This window comes from Paroedura picta, chromosome 16, assembly GCF_049243985.1.
Source record: "Paroedura picta isolate Pp20150507F chromosome 16, Ppicta_v3.0, whole genome shotgun sequence".
Lineage (NCBI taxonomy): Eukaryota > Metazoa > Chordata > Lepidosauria > Squamata > Gekkonidae > Paroedura > Paroedura picta.
In genome coordinates, this window is record NC_135384.1 from 5,611,865 (window position 1) to 5,634,784 (window position 22,920).

Sequence of the window (22,920 nt, forward strand, 5' to 3'; positions counted from 1 at the left end):
CGCATTCTCTCAAGCAGGGGTGGCCAAACGGGCTCTCCAGATGTGTATGGACTACAATTCCCACGAACCCCTGCCAATTGGCCATTCTGGCAGGGGCTTGTGGGAATTGTAGTCTATGGATCAAAATCTAGCTATAATTACTTTGGTCTGCAGCACTGCAAGAGTTAAACTCACAGAGCCGTTGGCTAGAGAGGCCCAGCATGGAGGGAGGTGGGGGGGGGAGAGGAGAGGCTCTCTGGGTTCGCTTCTGAATGGGGCAAGGGAGCAGGCGGGGCTCCCTTCAGACGTGCACCCGCAGGGGGACAGCCCTGCAGGTTTGCCAAGCAGCAAGTGGTGAGATCAGGGAGGGAGGGAGGAATGCTTCACAGTGGGGGTTGCATAGGTTTGGCAACTTCCAGGGTGGCAGATTCCTGGACATTTTTTTTTTTGGGGGGGGTGTTGATTTTGGGAAAAGCCCAGTTTGGGGATGGGAGACTCTCAAGTGGGAATGAGGCCATAGAGAGTGTCTCACCAGACTGTTGGGTTTTGCATCCTTGTACCCAAGCACTGTTGAAGGGAGGAGCAGTGCATGATGGGAGAATCTCTAACTGTGATGATTCTTTTTCTGTCAGTTCATTAGATCTCTCAGTCAGCCCGTGGGTGTCTCTCTTTCTCTGTGTTTCTGGGCCTGAATGAGTGTCTCAGGGAGTTCAGGTAACAAAAAGAAGGGTGTTCAAAATTTACTTGGGTCGATACGTGTGAGCCAGCTTAGTGTAGTGCAGACTTCTAATCTGGTGAGCCGGGTTTGATTCCCCACTCCTCCTCCACATGCAGCCAGCTGGGTGACCTTGGGCTCGCCACAGTACTCATAAAGCTGTTCTGACCGAGCAGGAATCTCAGGGCTCTCTCAGCCTCACCTACCTCACAGGGTGTCCGTTGTGGGGAGAGGAAAGGGAAGGTGACTATAAGCCACTTTTAGATTCCTCCAGGTAGAGAAAAGCAGCAAATAAGAACCAACTCTTCTTCTATATTTGTTGGGTTATTACAACTTCACTGCTTTCAAGAAAAGGAATTTAAAATCAGCTGATCTTCTATAGACCACAAGAAGCAATTCTCACTTGGTCTCCTGAGCATATGCTGGTTTGTGATGTTCAGTGGGTATCTCCATTTTTAAAACTTTCCTTTTGATGCGTTGCCATCTGTCTCTTTCTGTGCCCCCCCCCCCCCGGGAGACGCCTCAGTTTATAGCCAAGATAACAAAGGCATCTTTTCAGTCTGAGGTGACCCTGAAGAAGGCAATGGAAGAAGAGGATCTTGGAGGACTTCGAGGTGGCAAGACATCAAGTAAAGGCTCCCATCCTATCCAAGCTGGGAGTGGGGTTGAATTATGGGGAAAAGCTGTGCCGGAAATACTGGCTAAGGACACCGTAGCCTCAGAGGAACACAGCCTACACTTCCGGCTGTTCTGCTACCATGAGGCTGCCGGGCCCCGAGAAGTTTGCAGCCAGCTCCATGGATTTTGCAACCACTGGCTGAAGCCAGAGTGGAGCACCAAGAAGCAGATCCTGGACCGGGTGATCCTGGAGCAGTTCTTGACCATCCTCCCCCAGGAAATGCAACACTGGGTCAGAGGATGCAGGCCAGAGACCAGTTCCCAGGCGGTGGCCCTGGCCGAAGGCTTCCTCCTGAGTCAGGCAGAGGAGAAGAGGCGGGCAGAGCAGGTGAGAGGATTTCCTCCAGGTATGTCCAATTCCAGCAATGACATCTGGCCTCCTCCTACAGTTTCCCTTCTAGACATTTGTCCAGTGGGAATCATCGAAATAGGATATTTAACAGCCTCCTTCAGCAGCCTCTTCAACTAGAGAATTACTCATCCCTCCATATAACTCCCCAGGTCTGCAGATGATACAGTGCAGAATCTGGGAGTGGGGCAGAACCCCTTGCGTGGTCTCTTCCGTTCCATCTCTTGTCCCTCTATTTCAGATGTTGGGGCTATGTGTGAAGACAGAAGCTAAAGTTACTGAGACGGAAGGAGCCCCTTTGGAGGAAGGGCAGAGGGCGCCATCTGCGGAGTGCGCCCAAGATACCCTCTCCAGTGGTAAGTACTCATTGTGCCTGGATGAAGGTGGGGTAAGATTTCACAACCCTCGGGAGGGATGTGTGTGAAGCAGGGAAGTGACAAGCAGACCTTCCTTACTGTCTCAGTAACAGGCACTGAAGAGATGATGTTGAGCTGCCGTCTTTTCAGAGGGTTGGAAATGGCTGCTGCATCTCTAGTCCAGGTAGGAGAGAACAGCTGGGGTCCTTCCTCCTTTCTCAGGTGGCTTTTTGCTCTTGCAGTTTCTACAAGGCATCCAGCCAAGAGATTCTCTGAAAGCCATTCCCTTAACTCATGCCAAGACAGACATCCTGTGCCTCCCCAGACTCCTTCCCAGTGTGCCTCTCTGCCTGGCGTAATCTCTGCTTTTTCTTCCAGTGTCCCTTTTCCTTGGAAGAGGTCTCTGTCTCTTTCACTGAGGCAGAATGGGCCCTGCTGGACCCGGGACAAAGAGCTCTGCACAGGGAAGTCATGCTGGAGAATTATGGGAATGTGGCCTTTCTGGGTAAGGATCTTTCGGAGGTGCCAAAGGTGCAAATTGCTGCCATTCTGATGAGGCATGAACCAAAATATTGAAAATACACCATTCTGAGGCCTGCTCTGCCACTTGTGGCTCATTGGTAGAACCTCTTCATGGCATTCAGAAGGTCCCAGGTTCAATCCTCAGCATGTCCAGGTAAAAGAATCAGATAAGTGGAGGGGTGGTTAAGATCAAGCTGTATGAGGTCAAAGGGCTGTTAGAACCTTACTAGCCCACCCAGGTGTTAACAGGATCTCTCTATTCCAGTCAAGAATGATCAGAGGAATGAGGAGGGTGACAAACTTCATCAGCAAATGCCAGATACAGGTAAAAATGAAGATTTGCAAGAAAACGTCAGGAATCATGGCAGACCGAAGAGAAAGAAAGGCAACTGTATGGTTGAGAAGCGAGATGGAAGAAAGCGTAATGTACATTTGGTAAAGCACAGGATAATGAAGGCAAGTAAAGCCATTCAATGTGGAAAATACTTCAGATATAGATCACAGCTCCTTGAGTACCAAAGAATACCTGGAGGCGAAAAACCTTTTGAATGCTCAGAGTGCGGAAAGAGATTCAGCGAGAGGGGGAATCTTCATCAGCATCAGAGAACCCACACGGGGGAGAAACCCTTTGAATGCAGAGTGTGTGGAAAGAGATTCAGTCGGGGTGGCACTCTTCAGCTACACCAAAGAATCCACACTGGAGAGAAACCTTTTGAATGCTCAGATTGTGGAAAGAAATTCAGCAGGAGTGGCGATCTTCAACAGCATCAGAGAACCCACACCGCAGAGAAACCCTATGAATGTTTAGTGTGTGGAAAGAAATTCAGTCAGAGTGGTACTGTTCAACTGCACCGAAGAACCCACACAGGGGAGAAACCTTTTGAGTGCTCAGAGTGTGGAAAGAGATTCAGGTTGAGTGGCCATCTTCAACAGCATCAAAGGACGCACACAGGGGAGAAACCTTTTGAATGTTCAGAGTGCGGAATGAGATTCAGTCAGGTTGGCAGACTTCATCAGCATCAGAGAACCCACACAGGGGAAAAGCCTTTTGAGTGCTCAGAGTGCGGAAAGAGATTCAGGTTGTATGACACTCTTCAAAAGCATGTGACAACCCACACAGGGGAGAAACCTTTTGAATGCTCGGAGTGCGGAAAGAGATTCAATCAGAGTGGCAAACTTCACCAGCACCAGAGAATCCACACAGGGGAGAAACCTTTTGAATGCTCAGTGTGTGGAAGGAGATTCAGTGCCAGAGGGAATCTTCAACAGCATCTGAGAACCCACACAGGGGAGAAGCCTTTTGAATGTTCAGCGTGCGGAAAGAGATTCGGCGAGAGGAGGAATCTTCAGCAGCATCAGAGAACCCACACAACGGACAAACCTTTTGAATGTTCAGAGTGTGGAAAGAGATTCAGTTGGAATAGCGCTCTTCAGCAGCACCAAAGGACCCACACAGGGGAGAAACCTTTTGAGTGCTCAGTGTGTGGGAAAAGATTCAGTCAGAGTGGCGGTCTTCAACTGCACCAAAGAACCCACACAGGGGAGAAACCTTTTGAATGTTCAGTGTGCAGAAAGAGATTTGGAGCAAAGGCGAATCTTCAACAGCATCAGAGAACCCACTCAGGGGAGAAACCTTTTGAATGCTCAGAGTGTGGAAAGAGATTCAGGTTGAGCGAAACTCTTCAGAAGCATGTGACGACCCACACAGGGGAGAAGCCTTTTGAGTGCTCAGAATGTGGAAAGAGATTCCGGTTGACTGGCCATCTACAGCGGCATCAGAGAACTCACACAGGGGAAACCTTTTGACCACACAGAGTGTGGAAAGAGAGGAAGTCTGGAAAACTCCCACTTGCTTTTTGCAAACAATGCAGAACAATTATTCAGGAGAGCTTTTCTACACACGCTGTAGAGTTGCACTGTATTAAATGATTCACAAAGTCACTTACATAATTAGGGGCTGTGATCTACGCTAGTGCATTTAGCTTGCTGAAACAGTTTAATGTTTGTGCCATTTCATGTGTCATGTGAAGATTTGTATGTGGCTTAAGTCCGGTTTTTAGGTTCATGATTGGGTCTGCAACCCTCATTCGGTTGCTCATAGAACGCCCAACCTTGGTGATTGTATTTGAGTCTGTAATCTGCCTGGAGTACAAATGAGAAAGGCGGACTATAACTGATGTGAATAAATAATATTCAGCAGAGGCTCCATATCTCCCCAAGCCCAGTCCCTAAATCTCCAGGACTTTGTCAGTCTGAAACTAGCAACACTAGGAAGGTCTGCCCTCTTGAGTCCTCCCTCAAAGACCAAAGCATCCCTGAAAAAGATCCTGGCCCCTCCACCTGCCTTTACTATGAAGTCCAAAGACTTATTCTCACATTCAGAAGAGGATGTGGTTTAAATCCTGAACCGAGCCCAAAAGTTCCCTCACAAATCTCTAGGGAAGATTTCCTTCCCTTTCCCCTATCCAACACCCCCCCCCCTAATTTTTGTTCCTCCTGTCAGGTCAACCTTAGGACCATTGTTTGCACCCCCCACCCCAAGGCAACCCGCACTCATACCCCTTTAAAGACCCAGCCCTCCTTTATCGCCACCCCATCTTCTGCCCCAGCTGTTAGTCCCCTCTCGCATATGCCTACATAAAACTCACAACACTCCCTAGGGCAGGGGTTCCCAAATAGGTCTGTGGATCCCTGGGGATCCTTGGGAGCCCGGAGACTTTCTCCTCCTGCCAACAAGCTAGGGAACTGGCCCCTGCCTTAGCTCCCCCTCCCCCCTCCCAAGCATGAGTGAGTCAGCAGCCCCCCCATGGCCAAAAGGTTGTAAAAGGCTGAGCTACAGATTATCCACTGTGTAAAATCAGGACCTTCTCTCTGCCTCCGACCCTTAAGATCCCACCACAAACCCTGCCCCGGACACAAACATTTGAGAGACACAACAAGCACCTCCCAAGTTTTACTTCCAAAAAAACCTCCATACAGAACATCTCTTAAAAATGGAAAAGAAAAGCGCTCTCTCCTGCAACGGGGCACATTAACCTGCATGACTGCTGCCGGCAGCCTGGGCGTGTGGATCTCACGGCATAAAAATTTTGAAATTGGTAGAAGAAACAATAAAGGGGGGGGGGGGGAGTCCAGAGGCACTTGGAAGGGGCCTGCCTGGGAAAAACCGAAGAGATGCTTACAGAGTAAATTCCTCTAGATACAAGGAGGGTGGGGGAGTCCAGTGATGCCCACGGTGGGCCCACTCAGCAGACGGAGGAGAAAAGCTAAGTAGAAGCCAGCAGAGAGAGGGAGGGAAAAAAAAGGAGAGAGCGAAAGAGATCCACCCTTTGCTTTAAATATGGGGAGAGATCCACGGAACTGGGAGGGAGAAGGAGCCAAGATGGATGTTGGGTGGATCCCAGGCTGGTCTCTTCAAGACAACCACAAGATCCAAGCGGAGTCCGGGAAGGGGATCCCCCCCCCCCCGGGTGGGAAGAGTGCTCAGCTGATGTAGATGCGGTGGAAGTCGTTGGCTCCGAAGGCTGCGTTGCACTTGGGGCACTTCCGCTGGCGGGTGTCGTAGCGCGTCTTGACGCACTCGAAGCAGAAGACGTGGAAGCACTTGGTGAGGACGGCGTCCTTCTTGCGCGTGTTGCAGCAGGGGCAGGTCAGCTTGGCCTGGGGGGTGCGGGCAGACCGGAGGGGAGGGGTGAGGCTGGGCTTCCTGGGGCCCCTTCTCCCGAAACACCCCCCTCCTCCTCCTCCTCCTCCTCCACTCACCTTGTACTCCTTGATCTCCTCCTGCAAGATCTCGTCTGCGTCCGCGTAGACTTCCACCTTCCGCTGTTTCTCCAGCTTGCGCCGCAGGCGGGAGATCTCCTCCTGGGGACCCAGAGGAGAAAAAGGGCCTTGAGCTGGATGGCCCCGGCTAGCTCGCTCTCGTCAGGTCTTGGAAGCTAAGCAGGGCCAGTCCTGGTTTGTCCCTGGACGGGAGACCTCCCAGGTAGCCCAGGGTTGCCACACAGAGCCAGGCAATAGCAAAGCACCCCTGTCTCTTGGAAGCCTTACAGCTCAAGTGGCCAAACTGTGGCTTCTCCAGGTGTTCACAGACTACAATCCCCATGAGCCCCTGCCAACTGGCCATGCTGGCGGGGGATCATGGGAATTGTAGTCCGTTAACATCAGGAGAGCCACAGTTGTATCACCCCCGCCTTACAAAGCCGCTCAACCAGCCACTGAGCCGCACCACTGTAAGTCAGTGGCCCTTTGACAGCGCTTTCCCATCTCCCCAGTGGGCGGAAGCCCCAGTTCTGGAAGTCTCTTGGCAGAACAGCACCAGAGCTAGCGGAGAAGCACCCCTTGTCCCCTACCTGAGCCCTCTTGAGGTTAAAGGACTCCTTCTCCTTGGCTGCGCGGTTCTCGGCCATGCAGGTCTGGATTTCCTTCAGCTTGCACTGCACGTGCTCCAGCTGCACCTTCAGGTCCTCTGCCAATTGGGCGGCCTCCACCGCCTGCAGGGGGCACAGAACGGAGGTCAGGGGTCCAGAGCATACCTATTAGCCCATCCTATAAGCAGAGAGCCTGATCCCGTCAGATCGTGGCTAGTATTTGGCCAGGCTAGTATTTGGATGGGAGACCTCCAAGGATCTGGGTGGGGGCTCCCCCAAGGAACACGAGGGGGCCACGATGCAGAGGCGGGAAATGGCAGACCACTCCCCCAAGGTCCCTCGCCTGGCTGCCAGCCAATCCTCAGCTCCCTTGGCTGCATGACACACACCTTACCGTAAATTATAATATTGGGAGGGGGGGGGGAATCCTGAAAATGTGTAGGTATTTTCATCTTGCCAAAAGGGCTTAAGGTGCAGGATTCAGATACTCCTTTGGGCAGATTTGGTTATCATCGTGAAGACAGATCCCCAAAGTGCCGGGTTGTCCCCCTGGCCTCCGTGCCCACCTCCCCACAACTCAGGCCCCACGCCCCTCACCTTCCTCTTGTTGAGCTCCAGGGCCTGGCTGCGCAGGGTCAGCTCCTTCTCCACAGTGGCCAGGTTCCCCTGCAGCACCCGCTCCTTCTCCTCCAGCTTCTGCACCACCAGCAGCTGGGTGTCCACCTGGCAGGGAGAGCAAAGCCAGCTTCAAGAGAAGCTCCGGTGTGCGACTGAGCCCCCTGCACTGCCCCCCCCGGGGCCCAACAAGGAGAGGGGTTACTCGGCCGCGCTCACCTGCGACTTGAGGGCCAGCACCTGCTCGGCCAGCTCGTCCTTCTCCTCCCGCAGCAGCTTGTGGATCTGGTTGGACTTGATGCGCTCCGACATGAGCTTGAAGTTGGCGTCGTCCTTCTCGCGGAGCTGCAGGTTCAGCCGGGTGTTCTGCTCCTGCATGTCCTCGAAGGCCTGGCCTGTCACGTCCATCTCGGAGAGCAGAGCTTCCTCCTCCTGCCCCGGGGGCAAAACACGGGTAAGGAAGGCCCCAGGTGCTTGCCAGCGAGTCTCTCTCCCTCCCCCCTCTGCTTAGCCCTTACTGCGGCCTCAGCTCCACAGTCCCCGAGAAAACAAGAGAATGGACTGGATGTGCTGGAAACCAGAGCCCCAGCCGGAATCTATACCGTCTTGGTTTATACTGGAATACACACAATTATGGGGGCTGTCCCTCGCAGCCATCAGTGGATCAGGAGAATTAAAACCACGTCTCCACGGTCACATAGAGGCTGGGGCAACCTCCGGGGCCAGTGAGACCATGGAGCTGTGCGACCGCTTTTTTCCGCGCAGGGATACCTGCTTGGTTGCAGCCAGTTTCTTCTGTAGGTGCTCAATTTGCTCCTCGGCCAACTTGATCTTGCGCAGGGCATCCTCGTCAGCCATCTTCTTGCTTTCCTTCTTCTCCTTCTCCTCTAGTTCGCGGATCCGGACCCGCAGCTCCTCCACCTGCCGAGGGGACCAAGCCGAGGGCTCCTTAAACTCCTGACTCCGTTTGCCCAAACCCCATTACGAAGGATACACAGTAAAACAACTTCATCATTTGCAAACTTCGAGCCCGGTGACATCTTTAAGACCGACAAAGTTTTATTCAAGGTGAACTTTGACCCTGAAGAAAACTTTGTTGGTCTTAAAGGTGGCACTGGACTCAAACTGTGATCTCCTGCTGCAAACGAACATGATTCCTCACCCGGATCTTAATTATTTACATAACTGAGTTTTCAAAAATGGCCACACCTGTTGCTTGGGAGCCCAACTTGTGCTGCTGTGGTGAGCCACACAGGACCTCTTCGCCCTTTCCTCTAGGCACACTGCCCGGCCCTGAACGTTGGTGCACAGCATCACTCCAATCAAATGTGCAAAACTAAAGCAGGCTCTCACCGCACCAAAGCTTGGCGGCAAGCTACGAGGGGAGTCGGGAGATGCTGAAGCCCGACTAACACTCAGGGCTGGTGGGGGGGGGGGGGCAACAAGGAGACGCAGCCTCCAAAGGACAGGTTTTTGGGCGCCAGCCGGGCAGGCCTCACCTCCGCCTTGGTTTTCTTCTCTGCTGCCATCAGCTGCACTTTGTCTCGCTGCTCTTTGGGGGCCGACTTGTACATGTCCAAGAGCAGCTTCATCTCCTTCTGGCTTTCCTGAGCCTTCCTGCGGAAGGGAGGAATGGGATCAGTGGGAAAGCACCTGCCCCCTCCCCGCCCACCAGCCATTTCCCCTACCCCTCCTGTTTGTACTGTTATGAACAGAACGTGTGATACGGCCTTTATTCCACAGTCCTTATCTAAGTCTTACAGCCAACAACTGTCCGGCAAGAACAAGAAAGCAACATTTATTGCCGTTCAATATTTATTAAAAACAAAAAGTTGCTTAAGTACTACCAATGTGGACGTGCCCACGGCTAAGCAACCCCAGGGCTGACCAATCCCTTCACACTTCTTAGCTTAAGTCATAATCGCCCCTTCCCTTTGGATCAACCTGCCCAGCCCTCAAAAGTTCTCTCCCCCCCCAACCCCGCCACAAACTGGCCCGTCAGCCCTCTCCCCTTGGCCCTCGACAGCGCTCACTTCAGCTCAGCCCTCAGCTGCTTCAGAATATCGGAATCTTTCTTCTTGGGGTCGTCGCCGCCCCCGCCGCCTTTCTGCTTGTCCCGATCCCGTGAGGAAGAGGAGGACGAGGACGACGAAGAGGAGGAGGTCTCTTTGTCCCGGTCCCGGGACCTCTCCCGGTCTCCACCCCGGTCTCCGCCTCGGCCCTTGGACCGCTCTGGTTCCTTGGCTCGGGGTGGCGGAGGGGGCTGGGGGGCGAGCGGCTGGGGGGCAGGTAGTTCCTCTTCCTCCTTCTTCACCCCCTCGTGGGTCCCGGAGGGCTGGGAAGTCACCATCTCTTCCTTGGGTTCCTTTTTCACTTGCACTTCTTTGGGTTCCCTCTTCACTTCGGGGGGCACAGCCCCCTCCTCTTCTTTCACCGTAGCTACACTCAGGACCCCTGGCAGTCCAGTAGAGTCCTCACCCCCTGAGGGAGGTGGAGCCGCCGCTGAGCCGGACAGAAAGCCGCTGTGCTGCATCCGGACCTGAAGGGAACGAAAGCGTTACGGGACAAGGAACGAGATTCCACTAACAGGGGTAGTCAACCTGTGGTCCTCCAAACGCTGGCAGGGGCTCATGGGAATAGTAGTCCACGAACATCTGGAGGACCACAGGTTGACTACCCCTGCACTAGAACACCTGGAATGATTTCTTATAGCATCTGTAAATCAGTTATTGCAGAACCTTTTCCCATCCTTTGACCACAAAAGAGCCCCAAAATAATTTTTCAGGCTTCGAGGAGTCCCAGAAGGGATGTCAGCCGGCCACGCCTCCTTGCCACGCCCCTGAAGATTCATGCTTCTTCCACTCACCTTGTTAATCTCCGCCTGCACCTCCCGGAGCTTGCGCTTGTAGCGCTGCACATCGCCCTTCAGCTGGTGGTTGTGGTTCTGGAGGCTGCTGATGAGATGGCGCATCTCTCGGTTGATGGGCCCTGAGAGCAGAACGGCAAAGCGGTTGCCGGGGCGGAGGAGAAAAAGTTGCTTTGAAAGGAAGCTGTCAGTCAAACTAGCATGGGAGCCTTAACAGTGGATTCATACGTGGATCGATTCATTTGACGCACATTTTGTGCCAATAAAAGAACAGTTCTGAGGACAATGTTCACATTGTGACAAGCACTACCTTTGAAACAGTTTCTCTGGGGCAAGGAAAAAAACCAAACAAAAACAGGCACCTACACAGATTTTCTTTTAAAAAGTTGTATAAAAACTTGCAAATGGAATTTAAGAATAACTAGGGACATTGTTCCAACTGTCAAGAAGGGGTTTGCTTTGTTGTTTAACTAACTCCCATACTGATGGATTTAGAAGAGGAGGAGTTGGTTTATATACCCTGCTTTTCACTGCCTGAAGGGAGTCTCAAAGTGGCTTACAATTGTTTTCCCTTCCTCTTCCCTGTGAGGTCACTGGGGCCGGGAGGTCTGACAGCTCTGTGAGAACAGTACTATCAGGACTGTGAGCAGCCCAAGGTCACCCAGATGACTGCATGTGAAAGAGCAGGAAATCAAGCCCAGCTCACCAGATTAGAAGCCACTGCTCTTAAGCACTACTCAACGCTGGGGGTAACTGTAATAGGACTGCCCTCCCCCCACACTCTGCCAACTAGAAAAAGGGGGGGGGGACGAAGGGAACCCTGGGAGGTGGCCCCAATTTCCCTGGCTCATGAGACCATCCCACCAGTGCTGGGATCAGGCCTGTCTCAGCAGCATGGTTAGGCCTCGGTGAATTGTCTCTTATTGCAAAGAATGCACTGCCATCACCGTAGCCCTGCAGTAATGCACACCAAGGGGCCCCCAGAGGGAGGTTGCAAAGACACACATATCCCAAAGGGAAACCTTTATGCAGACCGCTGTGCCCAAAAGGAAGGGGATCCAGCCTCACCCGCTTGCTCGTTGGCAGCCAAGTTCTGCTCAAACTCAATGCGCAGCATCTCGTACTCCTTGCGCACTTGCGCCAGCGTGTCCTCGAGCTGGATCACCTCCGTCCGCAGCTTCTTCTGCAGGTTCAGCTCGTCGCTCTGTGGCCGGGGAGGAGGCCGAGATCAGCCACGCAAACACGCACATGAAACACACACAAAACGGTGTGGGCATGGGCGCACGCCCAACAGTAAGACTCTGGATTGTGTGTTTCAGTGCTGTGCCACCGAGCTAAGGCAAAGGGGGGGAAGGAGGGGCAGGATGGTTCCTCCACCCTGGTTTAGCACCCTGGTATCCTTGCAGGCAGTGAAGGCCACAGGCACACATATGCATCCCCCGCCCACCCACATCCTCCTCACCTCCATGTGCTCGATGTGGCGCAAATGGCTGTTCTTGGTGGTGAGCAGAAGGGCGCGGGCCTCATCCAGCTGCGTTTTCACCTGCAGGCTCTCGTTGTATAGCAGCGAGAACTGAGACTGGAGCACTTTGTACTCCAGAGTCTCCTTCACCGCCTCCTCGGGCAGGCTTCGCAGTGCCACCTGCAAGGCGGGCGTGGGAACGGTCACACAGGGAGGGGTCCCAACTAGAAATGCCAGTGTTGGGGATGCCCTGGTTTTACAGCTCGTCTACAAGTGATAAGAGGTCAGTTCCCCTGAAGAAAACGGCTGCTTTGCAGGGTGCACAAACCAGATTGTGGCTTGCCGCTTGGAATTCTTTCACCGGGAAGCAAAATTGTGGGTGGTAGCATTCCCCCCTCCCCAAATAAAGAGTATGATGCTCTAGCTGAACAGGAGGAGTGTTCCTAAGAGATGCAGAGAGATCTTATCCTGCTCTCCTAACATCTGCCCAAAGAGCTCCAATTATTACAAGCACTAGACGGCAGCATTCTTTGGATGTGATTACAAGCACTAGACGGCAGTAAATCTTTCTCTATTTACAAGAGAAAGAACTTGGAACAGAAGCTCCACCCCCTAATGCAGATTATCAGGCAGGTAATACATTCCCCGGGAACATCCACATTCCCCACACATTCCCCACACCCCATCCTGGCAGCGGAAGTCATTTTGCTTTCCCCTGGTCCCATGTCACCACCTTCAGCTTCTCGTTGGTCCGAACGGCCTGCTGCATCTCATGTTGCAGTTTCTCCAGTTCTGCCATGCGGCTGTTGGCAAGCTCTTGGTTCTCCTCCAGCTCGGCATTCAGCATCTCAAACTGCGGGTCCAAAACCCAAAGAGGGACCCATTAGAAGACTTGGGTTTCTATATCCTGCTTTTCACCATCCAAAGGGAGTCTCAACGCTGCTTCCAATCGCCTTCCCTTCCTCCCCCCACAACAGACACTCTCTGAGGGAGGTGAGGCTGAGAGAGCTTTGACAGGATTGCTCTGTGAGAACAGCTCTAACAGGACTGTGACTAGCTCAAGGTCACCCAGCTGGCTGCATGTGGAGGAGCGGGGAATCAAACCCAGCTTGCCCGATGAGAGGCCACCGCTGTTCACCATGACATCACAATAGCAAGGCGCCAGGGCAAGAAAGTGGAAAGAATCGAGGCCCATCGCCCAACAGAACTTTTGGACCAGGTGCCCCTTGTCTCTGGCTTACCTTCTGCATGCTAAGTGTGATCTGCCCTCCCTGGAAGCCACCAGAACTGCCCGATGCGTAATAACCCGAATTGAGCTGCCAAAGAAGGGGAGAACGACACTCAGAATCTTATACACCATAGCTGCATTTTCCAAGCATGAAATCTGGTGTCTCGTCATTAACTGCCACACAGTCTGGTCTATGAGCGTAAAAAACACATTTTATTGTTCTAAAGATGTGGCAATTAGTAATAATAATACTGCCATAACAAACAAACAAACAAACAAAAGAATGCCACATGCCCCTTTCTCATCATCTAACAATAGCCTTGGCACATAGCTCCCTTTCAATACAAAGCCGTTTTATTGAATTTCATCAGGCATGCAAACAGCTCTTGCTATTTACAGGCCGAGTATGTTCAAGTGAGCCTTTTTACGCAGGCAACCCATGGTTCCAGGTTTGGAGAACTTCTGACCACAACGGCAGATGGCACGGTTTAAACGGAACATAAAAACATTCTCAAATTAGCTAAAAACCTAAGAGAAGGATGTGCATGTGTGTGTGTGGGGGGGGGGGGGGAGATGTAAACGAGGGAGAAGGAAGCCTTCTGCCTTGCCTCACTGCCACCTGAAGTTGCCTGAGCCTCCGAAACTCACAGAAGAGAAAACCACGCCGCATTCCCAAAACTCTTACAAGGGATGGCTGGAGCAAACCTTGAGGGGACGAGAGCTCCAAGAGGCCCTTTCCTGAGCCTCCTGGGCCGGCTGTTGTTGCAGCGGCCGGAAATCCTTCCATCTGAATGCAAGCAGCTAAAAAACAGTCCCGCTTTCCCACAGCCCTGACCACCTTCTGGAAAGCCCAGCCAGCACGGAGGGAAGTACCAGTGGGCACCAGCGCCCACAGGCGTTGTGCTGGGGAAGGCTGCTGAGAGATCTAACAAGAGGCACTCGGACGCTATCGGCCACCGCTGGCCACCGCTTGCCTGCTCCAGAGCCTCGGCCAAGTGCTTGTTTAGCTTCTGTTCGCGCTTGCGCAACTTCTCGATGTCCCACTGCAGGTCTTCGATGGTGGTCTCCATCTCCAGCACTTTGGTCTCGGAGGACGTCACCTTGTCCTGAAGTTCTGTATACTGGGGAGGGGTGGGGGGAAGAGGCAGATGTGATAGGCCTCAGAGCACTCCGCCTGCCAGCTTGGGAGAAGTCCACTCAACACATGCAGCAGAGCCCAGCCCTTTAACCTACCTCTAGGGAGATCTTGTGGTGCTTCTCTTGTAGCTGGGTGATCAAGTCCTGCAGGTGCCGGTTCTCCTCCATCAGCTCCTTGTTGAGAGCCTTCACTGCCTCTTCCAGCTGGTCAAATTCCACTGGGGGAGAAAGAGAGGCCTGAGGCTCATTGCTCGGCTAAAAAATTACCACCCACAGAATGGTTGCCACCATCATCTTCCAAGCCCATCATCTTCCAGCTTCAGGCTGGTGATCCCTGGCCTGAGAGACGTGAGCTTGGCCTCAACCAGTGTGCTGATGGAACACTCAGGGTTATGGAAATGTTGTCAAATGTTTCAAGGACCTCTCAAGGACCTCCTGGCATGACACTTGGGGGGAGCACAGTGGGGCCAAACCTCACCACGGGCATGGATCTTCTGGCAGAGTTCCTCCGTGCGCTGGTGGATCTTGTCGGAGACCTCCACGACCCGGGAGACGGCTGCCTTGGAGAACTCCATGCGCTCCTGAAGCTGCAGCTCAATTTCTTCGCTGCTGCTGCTGGCCAAGGTAGCCAAGAAGGAGAGGGCTGGCTCATTCAGCACGAGGCCTCCAGGTTTCCAGCTGGCGGGAGGCGTGATGGGGGACAGGATTGCCTCTGGAGGGACCGAAAGAGCAGCATCAGGACCAGCAGAGAATAGGGAACGGCCCCTCATCTGAGCCTGCCCGCTCCCCCAGGGCCAAAAGCCTGGCTCACCTCTCCTCTCCAGTCCCTCCTGCCCCAGGACAGATGTGCTCTCTAATTCGGCCCCTGCCGCATCCAGCTTCGGCTCCTCCGGAGGCTGCCCACAATCTCCATCGTAACGTCTTAGAAGTCCTTGCACTGTGTCATCCAGCTGTAGGAACAAGTTAGGAGGCAGAATTTGGAAAAAGAAAACATGCAAGAATATCCAGGATGCTGGACAGAGCAGAAGTCAAAGCAATCTCAATTCAGAACGAATCATGTCCGTCAACACTAGCCCTGTTCCGCAAGCCAGGAAAGAAGGATCATGGAGGCTACGAAGCCAAGCTTTGCAACCCGGCCACCGGAAACCCTACTGAGTCCCCTGCTGGTTTCCTAAGAAAACCAAAAGATACAAAATGGGACACAGAGTGTATAACAGTTATACAAAAGAACAAAATCCACTGTGTAAGCGCAATGCCACAAGAATTGCTCCAATGTGAAGAACAACTTTTATCAAATGCTCTGAAAGCACAAAAAAGACACAGAAAAATGGCTAAGATATTAATCAAGCAGGCCAGGGGAAATTCCAAATCCAGGTGAGGAGCTTGCTCATGAATGCCTCCTCAGTGAACCCCAACAAAAACCTTACTGCACAAGATAATAGATAATATTCTAGATAATATTCACATCCTGTTGAATTCCTTCAGTTTAATTGCAGAGTGACAGCTCCTAAAATTATAAGAGACTGTAAGGAATTCCCAGTGGCATATCTGCAGTATTTCTATGTATTGTTTGTGCTGCCAAAGCATTTGATAAAAGGGTTCCCAAGAAAGGCAGCCCTGACTGGGATAACCCAGGCTAGCCCCACCATATCAGATCACGGGTGCTAAACAGGAGGGTTCCTGAGTGATACTTGGATGAAAGATCACTGGGGAATTCCAGGGATGCTACACAGAGGCTGGCAATGCCAAATCACCTCTGTACATCCCCTGTTTTGAGAACCGGATGGAGTTGCCAGCTGCAATCTGGAGGAAAGGTGGAAAAAAGGACCAGATATTGAGCTCATATCTGTAACATTCAGGTCTAGGAACGGAAAGGGAAATGATCAGCCAAGAGGACCCCCAGACCTGCTTCCAGTAGCGGTTGACGATCAGGAGGGTGGCATCGTCAGTGGCCTGCCTCTTCTCCAGTTTCTCAATGCGCTCGCGCAGCTCATCCTCAAAGGCCTGCCGTTGCTCCAGGCGTTCGGCTAGTTTCTTGTTCTTGAACTGAAGCACCTTGAGGTCCATCTCCTCCTGCAGGAAAGGAGCCCGTTGCTGGTATTAAATCCATTAAATGCCCTACCCTTTAGTCTTTCTGCTCCCAAGTTAATGCAGCAGCATCACCATTACATAACCCCAAACCTTCACAGGCCAAGCATATTAGTTATCCCATAGTCATGCTTAAAGGCTTCTAACCAAATCCTCAAGAAATCAAACCGGTGTGCGGGGGGAGCCACAGAGATCAAAACAGGACAGTATGACTTGTTGATTTTTACATTCTTATTAGTTTTGCATTTGCATCACGTTAGTGATGGTCCCTGGATTGAAAGCTGAGACAGCTGTTTTTGTTAACAGTAAGTGGATCTGAGCCCCCTGTTACAAGTTTGCAAAGATTCTGTTTACTTTTGGCATGCTTGGCTTTCAAATACATTAACAGCAGGGAGAGGGCCTCAGGCAATCGCTTGAGTGACACAACCTACCACCTCCTCTTGCAAACCTGTCTCTTCGACTCGGGGAGATGTCAAAACTTTTCACTTTTTTTTGGGGGGGGGGCATGTGAAAAGGCTTCATAAACTTTTAAGATTCCTCAGAAGCTGGTATCTCATTTTAAGTCATCAGCCCAACACAAGTCTGAAGAAGTACTTCAGGTACCCTGGTGCTGATGTGCAATTTCTACGCAACCACTCGCTAACATTTTTCTGGCTGGGTCCTCCAACGTTTCACAGCACTTTCCTAACATATCATCGCACTGGGTCGCTCGTTTAAAAGTCCAGAGAACAGACTCATGAGAATGTCCAGCATTTCTTTCCACAATAGGAAACTAAAACAGAAATTCGCCATGCAGATTTCAAATCCCCCCATACGCACCCCCCCCTCACCTCCAGGGCCTTACCGTAGAAGAAATGCCCCCCAGCCGGATGGGCTCAATGAGGGTGGTGGTGGTCTTCTCTTCCCTGTTGGCCTTCTTCTCAGGGGGCCCTGAGCCTCCATCGCCTGCTGCTCGCTTGCTTCCAGGCCCCGACATGGTGACTTGAAATAGTGCATGTGGGGGGGAGTGCAGGAATCAGGCGGCCGGCCAAGGAGCCAACTCCTCATCTGAAATGGAAAAAGAGAAGGGTGCGTGTGTATTGAAAGGTGGCTGTCTCTAAACAGGACAACAGACACCTAATACTACCCACAAACTCTGAAAAACACTGTGCTTGCCCCACTTGCAGCAGCAACAGGAGACAAAAGAAGGAACCTCAGGACACAGGCGAAAGATGGAGAGGGCAGAGCTATGGTGTGAATCCCTACAATGGCAGGGTGAGTGAGTGGGTAGCTGCAGACAAGGAAGGGGGAACTGAAGACAGGGAGAGGGGAGCTGCAGACAGAAAGCCGATCTTCTTCCCCTCCCCCGTCCTGTGCATTTTGCGTTAAAAGGCAGGTACTCAACAAGGGCTTTCCAGCCTTGAGATGCAGCAACAAGGGAAAGGAACCGCACCTGCAGCCCTGGGGCCTGCCATGCCACTCGGACTGCTATTCAAGGGATGGCAGCCGGCAGGAGCTGCAGCAGGGATTTTAATAAGGGGAAGAACAAACAAACAAGCAGAGCTGGAGTCCCACAGCACCACCAACCTCCAACTTCGCTCTGCGGTTTCAACAGAATGGCTCACCTGAATCTATCAGCAAGGGGAAGGAATGGGGGTGGGTTTTTTTTTGGGGGGGGTGGCAACAGTCGGAATGCAGGGAAACAATAAACCCCAAACTGGCAGGATCAGATCCGATTCGGACATTCAGGGTCAGGGCTGGGGGGAAGCTCTGCATAGGGGAGCATTGCAGGGGAGGGGGCGCCCATGGTGGGGACCTGTTGCCTGAATCCCCCTCCCCCCTTTTCTAAGCCATTCCCTCCCCCAGCCACTGAGGGGGTCTCTGCGAGGCCCCAATCCCCGGGAGGCCTGCGGGAAAGCCCAGCCTGGAGGGAGAGGAGGCTGGAGGCAGGGCACGGGGTGGGGGGCGCAGAGGGAAGCCCACCAGAGACGGGGGAGGGGCGCCTCTCGCTCTCTCTCACCTGCCCGGGCGCCCCCTCCTCCCCCCCATGCGACGCCTCGGCCCAGGGGCACCTGAGCGGTTACTGCGCATGCTCTCCGGCTGCCGCTCGCACGACCATCCTCGGTGCTAAACCGGACCCTTCTTTCCCCCAGCTCGCTCCGCGGCGCATGCGCAAGCAGCAACCGGACGACACTAGCGGAAACCTCCGAGAATCTTCCGGGCGGAAGAAGGGGTAACTCGGGCGGGGATTGGGTGAAGGACAGGCCGAGGCGGGAGGCGGCTGTGATTGATCGCTGCTGGCAGAGGCTCTGTGATTGGTCCGCTGGGCGGCCGTGGTAACTTCGCGTAGAGGCAGAGGAAGATTGAAAGCGGCTCACGGCCACCCATGGCGTGTTTTAGCTTTTCCCCCTGGGTGTTTCTTCTACAGGGCACTTCCGGTTATTTTTCCCACCCTGCCTCTATGGCCCCTCAGCCACTAAAGAGAAGCTTCAGGTTTCTGTGGCGCATGCGCATTCGGCTTCTCCCGCCCACTTCCCGCATCGCCCCTTCTGATTCGACAAAACCTAAGCTGAATTCCGATTAGCCGAAGGAGCCGCGGTTGCCGTGGCAACGCGTCCTGGTACCCGTCTGAGCATCCCCAGCAAACCGCCATGGGTCCGGAATCCCTCCTACAGGTGAGAGGGGCGGGGCCACCATCTCGCAGGCCGAAATCCAACAGGTGCTGCGGCGGGACCCACCCTGCTTCACCTGTTGGACGCTTGCCTACGAATAATGTTTGAGCCAGCTTGGCGAGGTGGTGAAGGGCGGTGGCTTCTAATCTGGCCAGCCAGGTTTTGTTCCCCGTTCCTCCTCCACATGCAGCCAGCTGGGTGACCTTGGGCTAATCGCAGTCCTGATAAATCTGTTCTCACATAACAGTTCTCTCAGAGCTCTCTATACCATCAGATCTCTGTGTGTGTGTGTGTGCATGAAAGCTTATACCCTATCTAAAAGTTCATTGTCGTAAAAGGACCCCTGGACTCAAACTTTGTTTGGCTGCTCCAGGCCACCACAGTGACCCGCCTGAATCTACGTACAAATTAGATCACCACATTCCCGGTCCATTTAATAGCTCCTTTTCTCGCAGAGACCTCCAGTGTTGAAGCTGGAACCAGGTGAATCGCAGTGGAAGTGATCATCCTCAGACAGGTGGACTCAAAGTATCCCACACTGAGAAAACTTACTGAAAAGTGTTCTCTCTTTCTTTCAGCCTCAGCAGCACAAAGCAAAGATATGTATGTGGTAAGTGGCAGCCCTTTTATTTTATTTATTTAATATTTATTCTTCCTTATGTACCTCGCTGCTCGGGCAGCTTCCAACAATATTGCATAAAAACATACCGTCAAAACATATATGATGCATAAAAACATATACAGCTTTAGAATTAAAAACATGTGTGGGCAAAACATTTCAGAGCATCTTGGCTTTCCCTCAGTCTGCCGGTGGAAGTACCATTCCCACAGTAGAGACTGATGCATTTTCGTTAGTACCTTTTGGTGCTGCCAGACCCCTGGTCCACTCCGGGCTGCCTGCCTATGGGGCCTCTACAAATAGGATTGTCAACCTGTTCATACTGGCTTGTTTTCTTTCATCTCTTCCTTGGCAGGAAATATCTGGACGTTCACTCCATGGATCTCATTGAACAGACCCAAACCACCAATGAGCTGAAGAGGTGATGGAGTTATAAATCTCACAACAGGAACACCCCCCCCCCACACACACACACCCCATACAAAAATACAAAAATATGTGTGCGTGTAATAAACTCAGCTGAGTACTTAGAACAGGCTTTCTCAGTTCTACACAATCATGCCACTTCTGGGGTTTCTCAAAGCCTGAAGAATGTTTCAGGGGTTTCTCAATGATGAGAATGGCTGACTTAGAATCATAGAGTTGGAAGGGGCCATGCAGGATATCTAATCTCCCCCTCGCTCAATGCAGGATCAGCCATACCCACAAATCAACAATAAGAATGCCATGAGAATAGGCATCACTTCCTTTCCACACTTCTGATAATACAGTGGAGGAAAAGGGAAAGGGCATTATACCCAATTAGATCCCTCCCGAAAATCAGTAATTCCCGCTGTTTTCATCTGTCTACAATTCTTGCAGTAGATTGTGCAAAACTATGGCAGATTCTAATCAGTAAGAGGCCTGAGGAAAGTGGGAGCTGGCAGAAGTCTCCCCTAAAAGCTGCACACCCATAATGCTTCCTTCCTTGTCCTCCTTCCCACCCAGCCTCCTCTCCGAGCTGCTCAACCTGCAGGATTTCCAATCAAACCCGCGCTCCGCCATCTTGCTGGACCTGTACTTCTATTCCGTCCAGTTCTGCCGGAAGCAGAGATTCAACCGGGAACAGACCTCGGCCTTCGTCTCCATCGTGAGGGACACACATGAGGCTTGTGTGGGTAAGGAGGCAGGGGGAGGGAAGGAGGTCTAGGAGAAGACGTGGTATTGACAGCTGCCTGGGGTGGTGGGGAGGGGATCCCATCCCTAAGCATTTAAGGTAAAAACAAATGCACATGTTTCTCTTGGTCAAAAGAGCTTGAAATCTATCTTGCACATTTGTAAGACAAGTATAGCTATCTCATTCTTAGTTTAGGCCATTTTTAGCCTGGCTCCCTGCGCAAGGGGCCGGCCTACCGCTGGGGGCCTTGGAACCAGAGATGAACTCCTAATAGGGCCCTAGCAGAGAAGGGCTGCCCTAGATGACGTATTGCAAAGAAACAAAGCAGTGTCAACGATCCCAAGAGACAGGGGAGCAGTGGGAGAACCAGAAGTAGGCGGCCTTCCGGTCCCCAGCTGAGAATTGAGCTTGAGGGAAAAGACTCGGGTGGAACATGATCGAGATCCTGGCATGTGGGTAGAACTACAGCTGGATACTCCACTGACCCCACCCCACCCCTGATGCGCCCCCCCCCCCCCGCAGAAACACCGCTCCCGAACGTGGAGGAATGTTACAACTATTTCACCGAGCTGGTTTTCTGCCACTCCATCCGGGTGAGTGCCCTCGCGCCAGGCAAGGCGGGAACCCAGCCGAGAAACCCCCCCATCAACACTGGTGGGAGGGAAATAACAGCCTGCTCCTCCTCCTGCTGCCCGCCTCCCTTCCTGTTCCTTCTGCAGAGGCCTCCCTTCAGTATCGACCTCTTCAGCCAAGACCAGCTGGTGCTCATAACGGACTACATCATCAACACCTACTTCCGACACTTCAAGCTTTACAAATATGCCTTCACTCCACAGGTAAAATAGCCTCCCCGGTCACCTCAGGAGGGGTGTGTGTGTGTGTGTGTGTGTGGGGGGGGGGGGCTCCTGTGTTCCCTCTTCAGCTTGGGAGGCCAACAGCACTGGCGTTGAGACATGCTCCGTCGCGCATTGCATGACGTTGCCTCTGACGCACGTCATGGGTACAGCAAAACGGCTTCGTAAGAAGGGACTACAAAATAACGGTCCGAGGAACTCAACAGATTAGGGCGGAACACGTCACACATGAACCTGCCCTGAACCTGCCGTCTCCTTCCTCCTCTAGGTGCGCTTGGATGTATCCTTCACCTACATTGGGATGCCAGAGCCCAAAGAGGAAGGTAAAACGTGGGGCACCTGTACACCCTTCTTAGCAGTTTGAGAGACCAAAGGTCACCTGGAGAGCCCTGATCATTCGCAATCACCCCAACCCTTCAGATGAGGACAGGCCAATATGAATCCTTTGCAGGGCCAGAGCCAGCCGTGTCAGATTAAAGACATTTTTGTTCCTTCCTGTTGTAAATTGAAAAAAAAAATTGCTCTATACTTTCTGCCTCTGTATATTGACCTAAGGAAGATAAGTACGATCGAAACACATCAGGTCTGAACTTGTCGGCAGTTGCAGAGTGCACACTGAGATGTTGTAGGTGTGCCCAATGGATATGATATTCTCTTGAGGTTTTTAAACATTCTTGAGTTCTAATAACAAATTCAGGGAGGGCGGTATATAAGTATAAATAACTAAATTAATTAAATAAGTTAAATAAATAGTTTTTATTTATCTATATTTGGGGTTCTCCCCCGTGACACACCTGCAGCTCAGCCAAAATATTCTGTGCCCCCCTCCGGCACCCCGTCTGCCGACCCTTTTAACCTCCCCCCTTCCCTCCAGCAGCAGAGCCAGCCGAGAGCACAGAGACCCCCTTGTCGCCTTTGCAGGAGGAGACCGAGGAAGCCACCCCAGCCCAGGAAGGTAAGTGGGGAGGGGGGGGGAGACATTGCAGTGGGGCTGGGGCACTCCTTCACCCTGCCACCCCTCCCCCTCCTCTCTCTAGACCCCACGGCCATCCTGCGGGAGTACATCTCAGCTCAGCTCAACCAGGAGCTGGCCCAGCTGCGTCTGCTTGTGGAGCAGCGTCTGCGGACCACGGAGGAGCAGTTCAACTGCAAGCTCTTGCAACTGGAGAAGGGAATCAGCAGCAGCAAGGGCCCCAGCAAGGGCAAGAAGAAGTGAGCCGGGGCCCGGGGGGGGGGAGGGAGTGGGAAGGGAAGAAGAATAAAGATTTTTGGAAG

The 22,920-nt window shown here is 52.6% G+C and overlaps 3 protein-coding genes across 5 annotated transcripts; 2 read left to right on the top strand and 1 right to left on the bottom strand.

Annotated features, from left to right (window-relative positions):
• The first annotated feature begins 672 nt into the window (after window positions 1-672).
• On the top strand, window positions 673-4,797 carry LOC143826031 (uncharacterized). Its single transcript, XM_077314551.1, is given in 7 exon segments — window positions 673-693; window positions 1,254-1,700; window positions 1,963-2,077; window positions 2,185-2,261; window positions 2,456-2,582; window positions 2,865-4,392; window positions 4,394-4,797. Coding segments are annotated over 6 exon segments (2,385 nt in total). The 5' UTR covers window positions 673-693; window positions 1,254-1,277; the 3' UTR covers window positions 4,509-4,797.
• Window positions 4,798-5,539: 742 nt separating this feature from the next.
• RNF40 (ring finger protein 40) lies at window positions 5,540-18,554 on the bottom strand. 2 transcript variants are annotated; one of them, XM_077314533.1, is made up of 20 exons: window positions 18,417-18,554; window positions 17,210-17,412; window positions 16,183-16,350; window positions 15,089-15,227; window positions 14,756-14,989; window positions 14,374-14,495; window positions 14,115-14,261; window positions 13,154-13,228; window positions 12,646-12,765; window positions 11,913-12,092; window positions 11,519-11,654; window positions 10,451-10,572; window positions 9,618-10,123; window positions 9,084-9,201; window positions 8,356-8,505; window positions 7,804-8,016; window positions 7,567-7,692; window positions 6,952-7,092; window positions 6,362-6,463; window positions 5,540-6,259 (listed from the first exon to the last, which is right to left on the bottom strand). In XM_077314533.1, exons 2-20 carry the CDS (start codon window positions 17,339-17,341, stop codon window positions 6,083-6,085), a joined length of 3,108 nt encoding a protein of 1,035 aa, XP_077170648.1. In that variant the 5' UTR covers window positions 17,342-17,412; window positions 18,417-18,554; the 3' UTR covers window positions 5,540-6,082. The 2 variants fall into 2 exon arrangements, with proteins under 2 accessions (XP_077170648.1, XP_077170647.1); XM_077314532.1 differs by having other exon boundaries at window positions 18,365-18,551.
• Window positions 18,555-18,722: 168 nt separating this feature from the next.
• On the top strand, window positions 18,723-22,895 carry CFAP119 (cilia and flagella associated protein 119). Of its 2 annotated transcripts, none has more exons than XM_077314707.1 (9): window positions 18,723-19,019; window positions 19,595-19,626; window positions 19,991-20,056; window positions 20,623-20,792; window positions 21,314-21,384; window positions 21,511-21,627; window positions 21,914-21,968; window positions 22,520-22,600; window positions 22,683-22,895. In XM_077314707.1, exons 1-9 carry the CDS (start codon window positions 18,996-18,998, stop codon window positions 22,859-22,861), a joined length of 795 nt encoding a protein of 264 aa, XP_077170822.1. In that variant the 5' UTR covers window positions 18,723-18,995; the 3' UTR covers window positions 22,862-22,895. The 2 variants fall into 2 exon arrangements, with proteins under 2 accessions (XP_077170822.1, XP_077170823.1); XM_077314708.1 differs by having other exon boundaries at window positions 22,523-22,600; window positions 22,683-22,894.
• Window positions 22,896-22,920: the final 25 nt, after the last annotated feature.